Source organism: Condylura cristata, unplaced genomic scaffold (genome assembly GCF_000260355.1).
Source record: "Condylura cristata isolate star-nosed mole 26May11 unplaced genomic scaffold, ConCri1.0 scaffold00023, whole genome shotgun sequence".
Lineage (NCBI taxonomy): Eukaryota > Metazoa > Chordata > Mammalia > Eulipotyphla > Talpidae > Condylura > Condylura cristata.
In genome coordinates, this window is record NW_004567124.1 from 35577233 (window position 1) to 35590227 (window position 12995).

At 33.5% G+C, this 12995-nt stretch overlaps 1 protein-coding gene across 1 annotated transcript in view; it reads left to right on the forward strand.

Annotated features, from left to right (window-relative positions):
• Positions 1–12995, forward strand: part of ETFA (electron-transfer-flavoprotein, alpha polypeptide) — a 76025-nt gene that overhangs the window by 17088 nt on the left and 45942 nt on the right. The window contains exons 2-8 of the mRNA XM_004688007.2: positions 2246–2392; positions 4806–4887; positions 5286–5368; positions 9090–9189; positions 10206–10316; positions 10964–11065; positions 12159–12227. Of these exons, the coding sequence (XP_004688064.1) occupies positions 2246–2392; positions 4806–4887; positions 5286–5368; positions 9090–9189; positions 10206–10316; positions 10964–11065; positions 12159–12227 (694 nt within the window). The remainder of the gene's footprint in view (positions 1–2245; positions 2393–4805; positions 4888–5285; positions 5369–9089; positions 9190–10205; positions 10317–10963; positions 11066–12158; positions 12228–12995) is intronic.

The window sequence follows — 12995 nt, forward strand, 5'->3', positions numbered from 1 at the left end:
CATTTTTTTTTTTTTTTTTTTGGTCAAGATTGCTTTGAGGAATTTTGTGATTCAATTGGAATTTGAGGATTGTGCTGTTTCTGTAAAAAATGCATTTGGCATTTTGATAGGGATTGGATTAAAACTGTAGATTGCTTTGGGGAGTTTGGATATTTCAGCAATATTAATTCTCTCAACCTGTGAATGAAGAGTATCATTTCACTTATCTATATATTTAATTTCTTTCATTAATGTCTTACAGTTTTCAGTTTAAAGCTTTTTACCTCCTTGGTTAGGTATATATTTTCAATACAGTTTGCAGTAGTAAATGGGATTGGTTTTTTATTTTCTCTTTCTGATGGTTTGTCATCAGAAAGAGAAAATAAATGAATGTGGAAATATATCAGATTTTTGTGTCGACTTTGTATCTTTGTGACTTTGCAACTTTATGAGATATATTTATTTTAACAGGTATTTGTGTATGTGATCCTTAGGCTTTTCTATAATGTAATGTCATCTGCAAATAGTTACAGTTTTTGTCTACCTTTCTGATTTAGCTACTTTTTTTTTTTTTACTTCATTTGAATAGCCTAAGTCTTCTAGTACCATGTTGAATGAAAGTGATGAGAATGAGGCCATGATTTTAACAGGGAATAACACCTTAAATCTGTGTCATAGAGAAAACAAATAGACTGTAGGGAGAAAAGTTGGGTTAGGAGATTGTAAATTATAAGAGAGGGATAGTGGCTTGCACTGGGTAGTGAGTGGCATTGATGATGAAGAGTAGTAAGTGAAGTTAGGTGGTACTGTATGTATAATCATTATTATGACGTTAGTGATTATTTGGATGTGATGGCTGAGAAAAAAATCAGAAAGGAAAATTATATACAGGTACTTAATTTGGCAACAATAATGGTCTCATTTTTGTCCCCCTTTTCTACTCCCTTTGAATAAGCAAAAGAGGAGAAAGAAAACATAAGAAGTGCCATCTATTGCACAATGTAGGGATTCCTTCCTTTGATATGGTCTGCTGTTATTTCCTCTTCCTCCTAGACTCAGGTTGCTGTGGCTCTGGAAGCATTTCTGCCACTGGAAGACTTGCCCTGGAGTCTCTGACCCCCACCCTGCTCTGGGTTCCAGTTCATCAAGAATAGAGGGGGTTTAGAAGGTTGAGAAAGTTGGAAATTAAATGATAGAATTAGGTGGCTGAAGGGAAGAAGGCTCTCTGTCTTCTAGATGGAATAAACTCTCATTTGTTCAGGGTGAGTTCATGGCTTTAGCTGTGAGGATGGCCTTCTCTGTATTATTTATAATACCAAAGTGCTAATAATCAAATGACTATGCTGTGCTAACAAAGACCAGGAATATTAAAGCCAGCAGTTGGTACTTGTAGTATAGTAAATGAAAAAAAAAAAAAAAGCACATTATTTTATAAATTTAGATGTCTGAGTTATCATTTCTTCACTGCAGCTCTAGATCTAAAGATAATTGCTGAATTAAAGAACACAGCCATGCCATTTAATTCTTAGTGCTTTTTTCTCATTGCTGTTTCCATAAGAATAGTTCTGACGTTTTCTTTCTCTCCTCATGTGATACCTTTGCACATCTTTCCCCCTGAATTTTCTTCTTTCCTTCCTCTTGATCAGCAGCCTCCACCACTTTGGATCTGTTCATTAATTTTAAAGCTGCTCTCTCATAACTATATGCAAACAAGCTTTATTTCCCTTGAAAGCTTTGAGCACAGGAATCATTATTATTCATCTTTGGGTAAGCTGTAAGCTTCTTTTTTGAATTTGGAAACATATTTGAACAGTTGGCAAAATTGTTAAGCAGTGTATATTGAAATGGATTTATGTGATCTATGATTTTGGTATTGAAATACATTTTGCCCACAGCAATAGGAAGCACCTTGAAACTTAGTGACCCAATATTTCTATTAGTCTTAATGCTATAATTGAATACATTGAATTGGTGGTAGTTTGACAGGTATTCTAAAAATTTCACATTTAGATATATTCAGCAGTTTATCATTAAACATGAATTAGTGGGAAAGTTGTTTTGATAGAATTAATTTTTCCTAGCAGAATAATCATTTGAATTTTTTGTTTTTCAAATAGCCCAGTTTTTGCTGTTGAACAAGTATTTTATCAATATATTTAAGAAATTAAGTATTGTGTATGGTTTTCTTTAAAGCACACATACTTAATGATTAAAGTAAAAAAAATTTCTATAACATTCTATTTCATTTTCTGTTTTTTCTTTTTAGGCTTCATTGCTACGATTTCAGAGTACCCTGGTAATAGCTGAGCATGCAAATGATACCCTAGCACCCATTACATTAAATACTATCACTGCAGCCAAACATCTTGGAGGTGAAGTGTCCTGCTTAGTAGCTGGAACCAAATGTGACAAGGTGAGAAAATTTTAAGGTCAACCAAAGCAAATATAGTTTCCATCAAGAGATGGGGAAACATGGTGACAAAGAATTATGCTGATGACTATAACCCAAACTGGGCTTTAATCCTCATTAAATGTCTGGTGTTACAATCTTTACTACATGTGAAAAAGGAACTAAAAGATTTGCTTACTAGGTACTTTCTCTTTTTAAGTGAGGTAGAATTCTTGATTTAGTTCCACTGGCTCCTTTGTGTCACCAGGTACCCTTATAATAGTAAAATTTGAGCTCCTGTAGAGGTTAATAGCTGATTCCTTTTTTGTATTGGTGAATGTACTTGCTAATTGTTTTTAATTCCTGAAAGTGATTAAGTCTGGACAGAGAGTATCGTGGATGTTGATAGTAATTTTTAATTGGTATAAAAGTTCAGATGTTTAGTACTGTGCTTTTCAAACTATAGTTGGTACAAAAAGATGTTCTTGGCTTTGTTGTTGAAATGAGACAATGGCAACTTTGTAAATGAATCCCCTTAGAAGGTGCTATAACTTGGTTTGTTGGGTCTGTAAATGTAATTCAAATTGTGCTTTCATTAAGTGTTATCTATCTTGAACTATGAATTGCTTCTCATACATTTTGTGAGCTACCAAGACTGTATTTGGGAGCTTGGCTTCTTTCAGAGAAAGAAATTTGGAGAGAAACTCTTTTCAGAGGGTTTGATTTTTGTTGTTATTGTTGTTAAATGGCTTCAATGCAGAGTGTTTTGGTAGACTGCAGGTCCAAAATGTTTATGTATCTCAAAATATTCTGTCATCTGCTTATCCATCATTCATGGGTTAAAAGAAAAGTTCTAGCAGTTTTAGGGTTTGCTAAGTTATATAGATTTCTTTACATAAATCATGGTAACCATTCTTGGATCTTACATGGTTGATATTAACTGCAGTGTGTGTGATATGGTTAATCGATCTTTTCGATTTGCCTTGCCTTCAGATATACAAATTCCAGGTTTATTTTTGCTGTGACTTTAAATGTTTTTTTTTCTAATACTACTTTAAAAATATTTGAAATGGCATTTTCTTTACAATGCTGTGGGAAAAATCAAAGCAGAAATCACCTCTAATTAGTTACAATCTTACTATCATGTGACACTCAAATCCTAAAGAATACCTGTGTATTTAACAACCAATATCTGTATAAAGAAACTCTGTAAGTAGCTTAACTGGATTACAGTTTCATACAGTTTTCTGTAGCTCTTTACCCATAAGCTGCAAATGATTCTTCTGCATAATGCCACAGTCTTTGCCAATAAAGAAATCATTTTGATAGTATTTGTATTGGTGAATGCTTGGCTCAGCAGAGATAATTTTGTACTGCATCCTTTCTTTAGTGAGTGAGGGGTGACAAGAGCACAGTCTTTTCTGTCCACTCATCAGTGAATCAGCATAGAGTTAAACAAGAGAGAAAACCTTAGTATGATTGCCATGACTCTGATGATTGCCATGACTCTGCTAAAGCAGAAACTAGGTTCAGAATGCTATGTCATGCATATATTTCAAATATTCTAGCATCTGCTTACTGTTCATGGGTTAAAAAAAATATTCTAGCATTTTAGGGTTTAAGTTATATAGATTTCTTTACAAAAATCATGGTAACGATTATTGAATCAAATAGTTGATATTACCTGTCAAGAGTAATTTAAGAGATTTTAAAAGGGGAATTCTAATTGCCTTGTGTGTATAGAAAATTAAGAGTGATCAAAAAACTTTCCCAGAACCCCACCCTGATTCCAAAGAGGGAGAATGAAGAACTAAAATACAAAATATTTTGTTTCATCATAGATATATGTACATAGACAGACAGACAGTGGTTAACCATGTACTGTGATATAAAACTTTTCTCTGTTGCTCATGTCCATTAATTTTAATATCAACAGAAATTAACATTGCCAAGTAAAGTACAGTGGCCTGTGAAATAGTTGTGGTTAAGTCTCTCTTTTTTATATCTAGTAAACTGTAAGTCTGAAATGTATTGACTTTATTATTGTGAATGAGACTGAGAGAACCTAACCCGTCTCTCATTTCACCATTTCTAAAAGTGATGAGTTTATACTTGCACTAAGCCAAAAATTATGAACACCATTTACAACTAAATTTGAATAGAGAGACATGTTGACTTTGGTTTATTAGTTAGTGCTTTCCTTTTTCAAGGTGGAAATTCTGTTGAAAATCTGTATAATAGGCTACATAAGGTTTATTTGTAGCATGATAAATTGGTATAAGCTATCTTTAAAGAATATTTTGTATTCCCACACAGTCTTTTTTCCTAATAAGAACTATATAGTTGGCTGTTTATACTTTATGCTTTGTTGATATTTGTGAAAGCTCTAATTGTATCTTTCTCTTTCATGGATAATTTAAAACACTTCTAATCATAGGTGGTGCAAGATCTCTGCAAAGTAGCAGGTGTAGCAAAAGTTCTAGTGGCTCAGCATGATGCATACAAAGGCCTCCTTCCAGGTGAGGTTTTTTGGGGGAAAACTGTAATGTCTAAATTATGCTTGAGGGCCCTCCCTGGTGACGCAGTGGGTTAAAGTGTAGCACCATGAAGCTCAAGGCAGCTGCTTCAGCACAAGTTTCATCCCTGACTAAGGAGGTGACCCACATGACACAGCAGACCTCTCCTGTCTCGCCTGCTGCTCTCCCTCAGCAGTATATTTTTGTCGAGCTACCTGGTCTGTTCCCCACTTTGTCTCTGATGAATCCTCTCACCACCCCTGCACCTCTGGCCTGTACCCTAGTTCTGTGTGCATCAATCAATCAATCGTTAAAAATAAATGAATGAATAAATTATGCTTGAATAAATTATGCTTGAATATATGAATGTGAAATTATTATGAAATGTGTTTAATTCTTAGAGGAACTGACACCATTGATTTTGGAAACTCAGAAGCAGTTCAATTACACACACATCTGTGCTGGAGCATCTGCCTTTGGAAAGGTGAGAAGATTGAGAATGCGGAATCTGATGTCAATATTCAGAAGGGTTAGATTTCACTGTGCTGAAGTGTACAGTAGACTGTTTTGATAGCTAATCCTGGCTTTCTGAATTAATGTGGCATTTTGCTATAATTCTTTCAAAATTTTGCTTTAATTTCTGTTAAAATGTCATCTCTAGGTTTTCAAATTGTGTTTTAGAGAGAATGGAAAAAGCTCAGTTCTTTAAAGATTTTTGTCATAGTTTATTAAAAAGTTAATTCCTGGTTGTGTCATTTTGTCATAAAGAAAATTCTTATTTTTAAAAATTTTCTTCCTTTAAAAGCATTGTCGATCTGTCTATCCTTGAGTGTTTGTATGTTTGTAAATGTCATTGTATTACTAGCTCATCTCAAAATATGGTTTATGCAAGTGGCTGATGGATATATAAAAAGGCAAAATTCCTCCTACTTAAAAACTGTGGGGTGGTTTGGGACATCCTGTGGATTAAAAAAAAAACTGTCCTACAATCATGTGCATTGTGATATGTCAGAAGACGGAAAATGCAGTCAGAGGGGACTGGTCTGCATGAAGTTTTTTTTTTTAAAATACGGTGAATGTAGAGGAAGCCTAAGAGAAGGAATTGGTCAGTAAGTCTGTCTTACTTTCTAGCTCTTATTTATTTTATCCTTGATAGGCTATAGTTACTGTTCTTTTAATAAATTAAATTGTACATAAATACATTCTCTTTATAAAGGAAGCATATAGCAAAACAGCATGCAGAGCAAGATACCTAATTCTCTTTGTCTTACTGTAAATTATCTCTTCTGAGGAAGTTAAGAATGTATTTTAGGCTTCTTCAATTTTTAAATTATAATACATTTACAAATGTTTTTAACATCTATGATATTATGAGTTATTTTGTTTTTAAAAAGATTTATTTATTTTTATGCATATAAGAACTGGGGTACATGTTAGGGGTGCGGGAGGTGAGAGGATTCACCAGAGATAGAGTGGGGAGCAGAACAGGCAGAATGACTGACTTTCATTGCTGAGGGGAGCAGTTGCACGGGTCAGGAGAGGTCTGCTGTGCCATGTGGGTCAGCTCCCTGGCTGGGGATTGAACTCACACTGCAGTGTCTGCAGACAGCTTCATAGTACTGTGATTTAACTTGTCCGCACCACCAGGACAAGTTTTGCTTTTTTACTTAAGAGTATATCTTGAAAATATTTGCTTATAACATATTTTTTATGCCTGCATAATACTTCATATTTGTCCATGGAGGGATAGTTAGGGTGTTTCTAATTTTTTGCAGTTTTAAGTTTTGCTGTAAGGAAATATCTCTTTACAAACAAGTTTGTATACACCATATTTTTGCATGGTTGCATTTATATGAAATGTCCAGAATAAACAAATTTATAGAGACATGAAGTCAGAGACTACTTAGTGTAGGTGGAGGGGATAATAAGAGTGATAGCAAGTCAGCTACTTGTTGAGGGGGGACAGAAATGTTCTAAAATTACATTGTGTTCAGTTTAAAAACCCTATAAATATTTGTTTTAAAAAAATGATCTGAATACTCTAAATAGGTGAATTATATGGCATTGAATTATATCTCAATAAAGATTTTTTAAAAATTAAATAGAGTTCTAGAAGTGAAATAACTGTCAAAGACTATATACTTTCAAAATTTTGATATGTATTAAGGCACCTTAAAAGGATGCCTCAGTTTATACTTCCCTAGCTGCTTACGAAAGTACACCTTGCCAGCATTTGGCACTGTACAATTTTACCATTTCTCCAACTCTTATGAGTAAAAAATAATGTATCTTTAAATTTTGCATTTCCTCAAGTGGTAGATCAAATATCTTTTCACAGAGTTATTATTTTTTACGATGTAGGTTATCTTGCTTTAACTTCCTCTATATTCACAATTTTGTTGCCATTGATTTTTCAATGTGTTTGGAAGCCAGATACAAGTTCTTATGTTACCTATCATGGTGAGCAACACTAACAGTAAATTTCCAGTACCTAATCTTTTTTTTGCAAAATGAGTCCTGTCTGTGAACATTTATCCTGATACAGTATTGCTTCTTGACACAAATCAGTGCTGACTGTGTGGGCTTGCTCTGGTTTATTTTATTTCTTTTAAGGATTTATTTATTTATGCATACAGAACTGGCGTACAGGCCAGAAGTGCAGGGACAGTGAAAGAATTCACCAGAGACAGAGTGGGAAGCAGAACAGGCCGACTGACTAAGTACACCGCTAAGGGAAGCAGTGGATGAGACAGGAGGTCTGCTGTGCCATGTGGGTCACCTCCGGGGGCCGAGATTGAACTTGCACTGAAGTGATTGCGGCCAGCTTGCAGTGCTGCACTTTAACCTACTGTGCCACCTGGGAGCGCCACTCTGGTTTATTTTTAACCCTTACAATGATCAGTTTGAACTCATTAGTTTTTTCCTTTAAGAGTGATAGAATCACCAGGTGGTGGCACCATTTTCAATCTATAATGTAAATGTAAATTTTAATGAAAAGTCAAGCCTGGAAAAAAGTGTCTTTAAGCACCCAGTAGTTTATTCTCAGGATGATTACAATAAAACAAGGGGTAATGAAAGTAGGAAAGATAATAAATTTCAAACACCTTAGAAAGTTCTAAAATAAAAGAGCCATAAAAAAGTATCTACATAACAAAATTTATAGGTTGGTCTGCTCAGGCAGATGAGAATATTCTATTAATACTTACTGTACAGTTGAAAGAATGTGATTCAGAAAAAGGGTCATTTACTGAATCTCACTTTAAATATTGACCAATTTGATTTGTTATACAAATAGTTTATTCTTAAACTTATTCACCAAGTAAGGATTGTTCTAAATGATATTTTAATTGTTTTCTTAGAACCTTTATTTTTTATAAGATCTTATTTTTTCTAATTGTGCTCTTTCTTTTCAGTAGCTTTTCTGTTTTGGTTGAGCTACATTACACATCCAGTGTAGGTAACAACTCAAACTTTGAAAAATCTTTCCTCTTGAAAATAACACAATAGGGAAATTGACTCAGGTTGTCAAAACTTGTTAGCCCCAATTTACGTAGAGCCATTTATTAGATATGCGGTAGGTACACAAGAGACATATAAGACACGAAAATTTGTCCTTGGAGTCCTTATAAATTTTGTTGAGGGTCATTTAATATGTATATTAACAATTGTTTTAAAACAAAATAGAAACTAGTGCCTATTAAGTTGCTAATTGTATGTACATGTGGGAGAATAAAAATAAAAGACTAATTAGAGGATAATCCTGGGAGAATTCTTAGAAAAGAGGATTTGAGAATGGAATGAGGCGAGGGACTTGGATATTGCATAGGGAGAGTTCGACCATTAAAGTTTCGGAGATGTCACAGAGTAAACTGTAGAAAGCAGTGTAGAATTCACTATTTTTGTTATGATAGTATTTCTTCTGTAGATTCAGTAATTCCTAATGGTGACAGTTTATTAGTGATGTTCACTAAAACAAATACAGTTCAGCCTCTTGCAGTAAGGGGGTTTATTGCCCTGAAACTCATAAAATAGAGTAATGGTAGACTCTTAATCTCAAAGACTACTCAGAAAGTTGTGCTTGAAGATGTGATATGTCTAAAGATGTCTGTGAAATGTAAAATATTTGAATTAACATTTCTGTAGACTGTACATTTAGGTGATGTTACCACTCATGGCTTATAGCCATTTTCGTCTTTTGTTTTTAGAACCTTTTGCCAAGAATAGCAGCCAAACTTGATGTTGCCCCAATTTCTGACATCATTGCAATCAAGTCACCTGACACATTTGTGAGAACTATTTATGCAGGTGAGTATCTAGAGAAAATAATTGATCAGCATGTTACATTGTAGTAAATTTTAAAAGCAGAAGTTAATCTTGAAGATCAAATTCGTAAAAAGTTAACACGGTTGCTTTAATTGTCCCATCTCAAATGTTCTGAGAAAAGTCTTACTCTTAGCATTTCTGCTACCCAAGGACATGATTTTCTCCCTGACAGATCCAGAGCTTGTTGTTTACTGCTTGTTCATTTGGTTTACAGAGTGAGATTTTTCCAGTGATCAATAAGTCAGATTCACTATTTAATATATTTATGGTGGTACCTGGAAAAGCACAACTTTCTATTTTTTAAAAAGTGTTCCTGACCATCTTCGTTTCTCCTATTCCATTTCCATTGCATTAAGAAATTTATTTCAGTGTCTCTTTAGTTGACTGATGTTTTGCTAATTAAGCAGGTTTCTGGTGGATCTGGAGAAGGTAGTGAACTCTTGTTTTTCTGGTTAATGTTGTGTATTTCAGTATAATAGTCAATTCTAAAATTAGACCTTTCAGCTTTAGTAGTCTTTGAAGGAAATATTTGGCCAGAATTTAGGTTACTCAGTGTGATTGTTAATACTAAAAATTCTCTAAGATCTTGGCATACCACATTTCTTTTTTTTTTTTTTTTTGTGCCTATCATGTTTTCACTTACTATCTTCCTTTCACATTCATAGCAGCTTCATTCTTAAGTTTTTGCAGCTCTTACTTACTGGGCTACTGTTTGTTTTGTTTTGTAGAAGGAAACATTGCTTATATTTTTTCTTGGAAGAGTGTACCTTATTAGTATCATTGCCTATTCTAGTTTCTTGCTTCCAGGTGGGTCAGCACCTTTCCAGGGTTATACAAATATTCATTACTTTGTTTCTCCAGTGTTACTTTTGTACCTATAGTAGTAGAGGTAGCAAATAAGGTCCACAGGTATTTATTCATCTTTGTGAAGTAGATTCTGAAACTCAAGGCATTTATTACCTTTCTTGATTATGTTTTTTTTAAATCATGTATTTCAGGAAATGCTTTATGTACAGTGAAGTGTGATGAGAAAGTAAAGGTGTTTTCTGTCCGAGGAACATCTTTTGAAGCTGCAGCAACAAGTGGTGGTAGTGCCAGTTCAGAAAAAGGTGAGTATTAATTTAGAGCTTATGTTTGCTTAATTTTGATTCTTGGTTTTAGTTCTCAGATTATATTAGAATGAGAGAGAGCATCTGATTAAATTTCAAATGCAGAGTCTTTGTGAGAACTCAGTCTAAATGTCCTCAAGCTTATACAAAAATACAAAATGTTTATAGCATGCGTTTTTGATTGTAGCATAGTTGCTTGGGTAGGTCAAATAGATGGGAAAGAATTTGTTAAAATTAATCTGTTATATTGATTTTTTTCCCCTTTCCTCTCACTATTTTCTATAATCCTTATGTTTTCTATAATCCTTATGTGATTTAATGGAATAGAGAAATGTAGTAATAGTAAGTGTATAGTGGATATTTCATTTACCATATCCAGTACCTTACTTGAACCCCATGTAGAGAAAGTTATTCCAGTTTTACAGATAGACTTAAAGTTAAATTACTTCTTAAAAGTAATATAACTTATGGGGCAAAACTGTGTCTAGGCTGTTTGAATCATTTCAAAATCACAATAGGATTAAAAAATGCACAGTAACTACCAAATTTAAATTTCATGGAATTAATTGTTTTTCTTATAAACTATTATAATTACATAATTTGAACTCATAGTCATTGTTTTGTTATATTTATATCAACATATGCAGCATCAAGTGTTTCCCCAGCGGGGATATCAGAATGGCTTGACCAGAAATTAACAAAAAGTGATCGACCAGAGCTAACTGGTGCCAAAGTAGTGGTATCTGGTGGTAAGTGGAATATTGTCATTTATTCAGTTTTAAAAGATGTAAACAAAATCATTTTACTTTACTAGTGTTTATTTTAGAAGCACAAATGTTTTTTCAAATATAAGAAATATATAAATTGCTAGTATTATTTTTATTTTACTGATTATGAAGTTGGTATGAGATTATGAGTTTAGTAAATGCTTGACTTGCAAATCTGTGTCATGAGCACTAGGGGGAGGGGGAGTGTGGTACAGATCTTATGCCCAAAAGTTTGAAGCTTGGTATCTTTGTCTTTGAAGAGTTTATTTGGCTTTTGAATCAAAGAAAGAACTTGTTGGAATCTTCGGGCTGTGTTCTGTGATTTTCATTCTTCACTTTTCTCTGAAAGACATTTCAGAGTTTTCTAGGTTTCAATGGGTAATTCTTCGAAAGTTTCTTCACCTTTAAATACCAACATTGTTAATATTGCAGATTTGCTTCTTTTTGTAAATCATGCTCCTTATTAAAAACAAAACTTTTTATAGTCTTCTGACTTTTTGAAAAACTAATTATTACTACTATGATTTAAAAAGATTTCCAAACTAAACATCAAATGAAAGCAATAAGCTTCCAAGCACCTTATATTACAATTGAAATTGAGAGCAAATAGTTTGATATATTAAACTAATTTATTCATTCAATTTTTATTAGGTATTCTATGCCAAGTGTGGAGAAAGAAAGGGGAAAAGGCAGGTGTTCTTGCTCTTAAGGAATGTGACATCTAATGTAATGACTTCCCTTCAGATAATAGCTTCATTCAATGAAGTTTTGGTAAAAACCTATAGCTGTGGCTATAGCAGTGAACATGATAGATAAGAATTCTGTAGCTTTTGTTTTTGTTTTTGTTTTAGTGGTGAAATGTTACAGACTAATAGATGATTAGTTATCATAGTTACAACAGAGTTGAATGTTGTGTAACAGGAAAAGTCAGGGAATCTTTCCTGACTAAGTATGCGGTGGCAAACTTATTGTGGAAGTTGTATAAAAGGAGAATTCACTCAGACATACAAATTGTAGTGTTTTCATAGAATGGTGTTCGTATTTGCTAACTTGTTTTTCAAAATTTTTTTGCCAGGTCGGGGTTTGAAGAGCGGAGAGAACTTTAAGTTGTTATATGACTTGGCAGATCAACTACATGCTGCAGGTAAAGTTATTTTCTGTGTTAGAAAAATATTAAAAAAATTAAAAAAAAAATTTTTTAAAAGATATATATATACTGTATTACTCAAGGATGCAAAATTATTTTGCTTCCTCTGGTTTTTGTCCTTTATCTGAGATTATTTTTTTAAGCATCCAAGTAAAGTCCTTTTTTTCCCCCACTAAAGTGACATCTTACAAAAATTACCAAATCTTAATCGTTTTTTCCATAAAAGAGTTTGAATGTCAGCTTTAGTGCCTAGTTCAGATTTAGGAATGCCTTTAATTTCTCTTTATTAATGACATAATTTAAACTCATGCAAGTAGCAGTACATTTGTCATTATTTTAAAATTATAGTTATCCATTTGTAGAAAAGATAGAACTTGTTAAAATTGTATTGAGGAGAATATTGATGTCTTTCTTTTTTTTATAATATCATAGTTTATTTTTACATCATTTTGTGCAATTTTTTTAAAATCTCAAATGTAATCCCTGTGGGTTTCCCATCACCGAGTCACCCATGTGCCATCATCATAATCCCATGCACTTCCCATCCCCTTTACCCAACCCCCTCGTTTTTGATCCCATTCCCCACTCCACCCCCACAAAATGTCTCTGGTATATGGCTGTTCATTATTCTTTTCTCAACTGGTCCATTATACTCCTGCTATGAGTGAAACCATCTGGTATTTTTCTTTTTCTTTCTGGCTTATCTCACTAAGCATGATCTTTTCCAGCTCCATCCAAGTTGCTGCAAAAGACATGTGTTTCTTT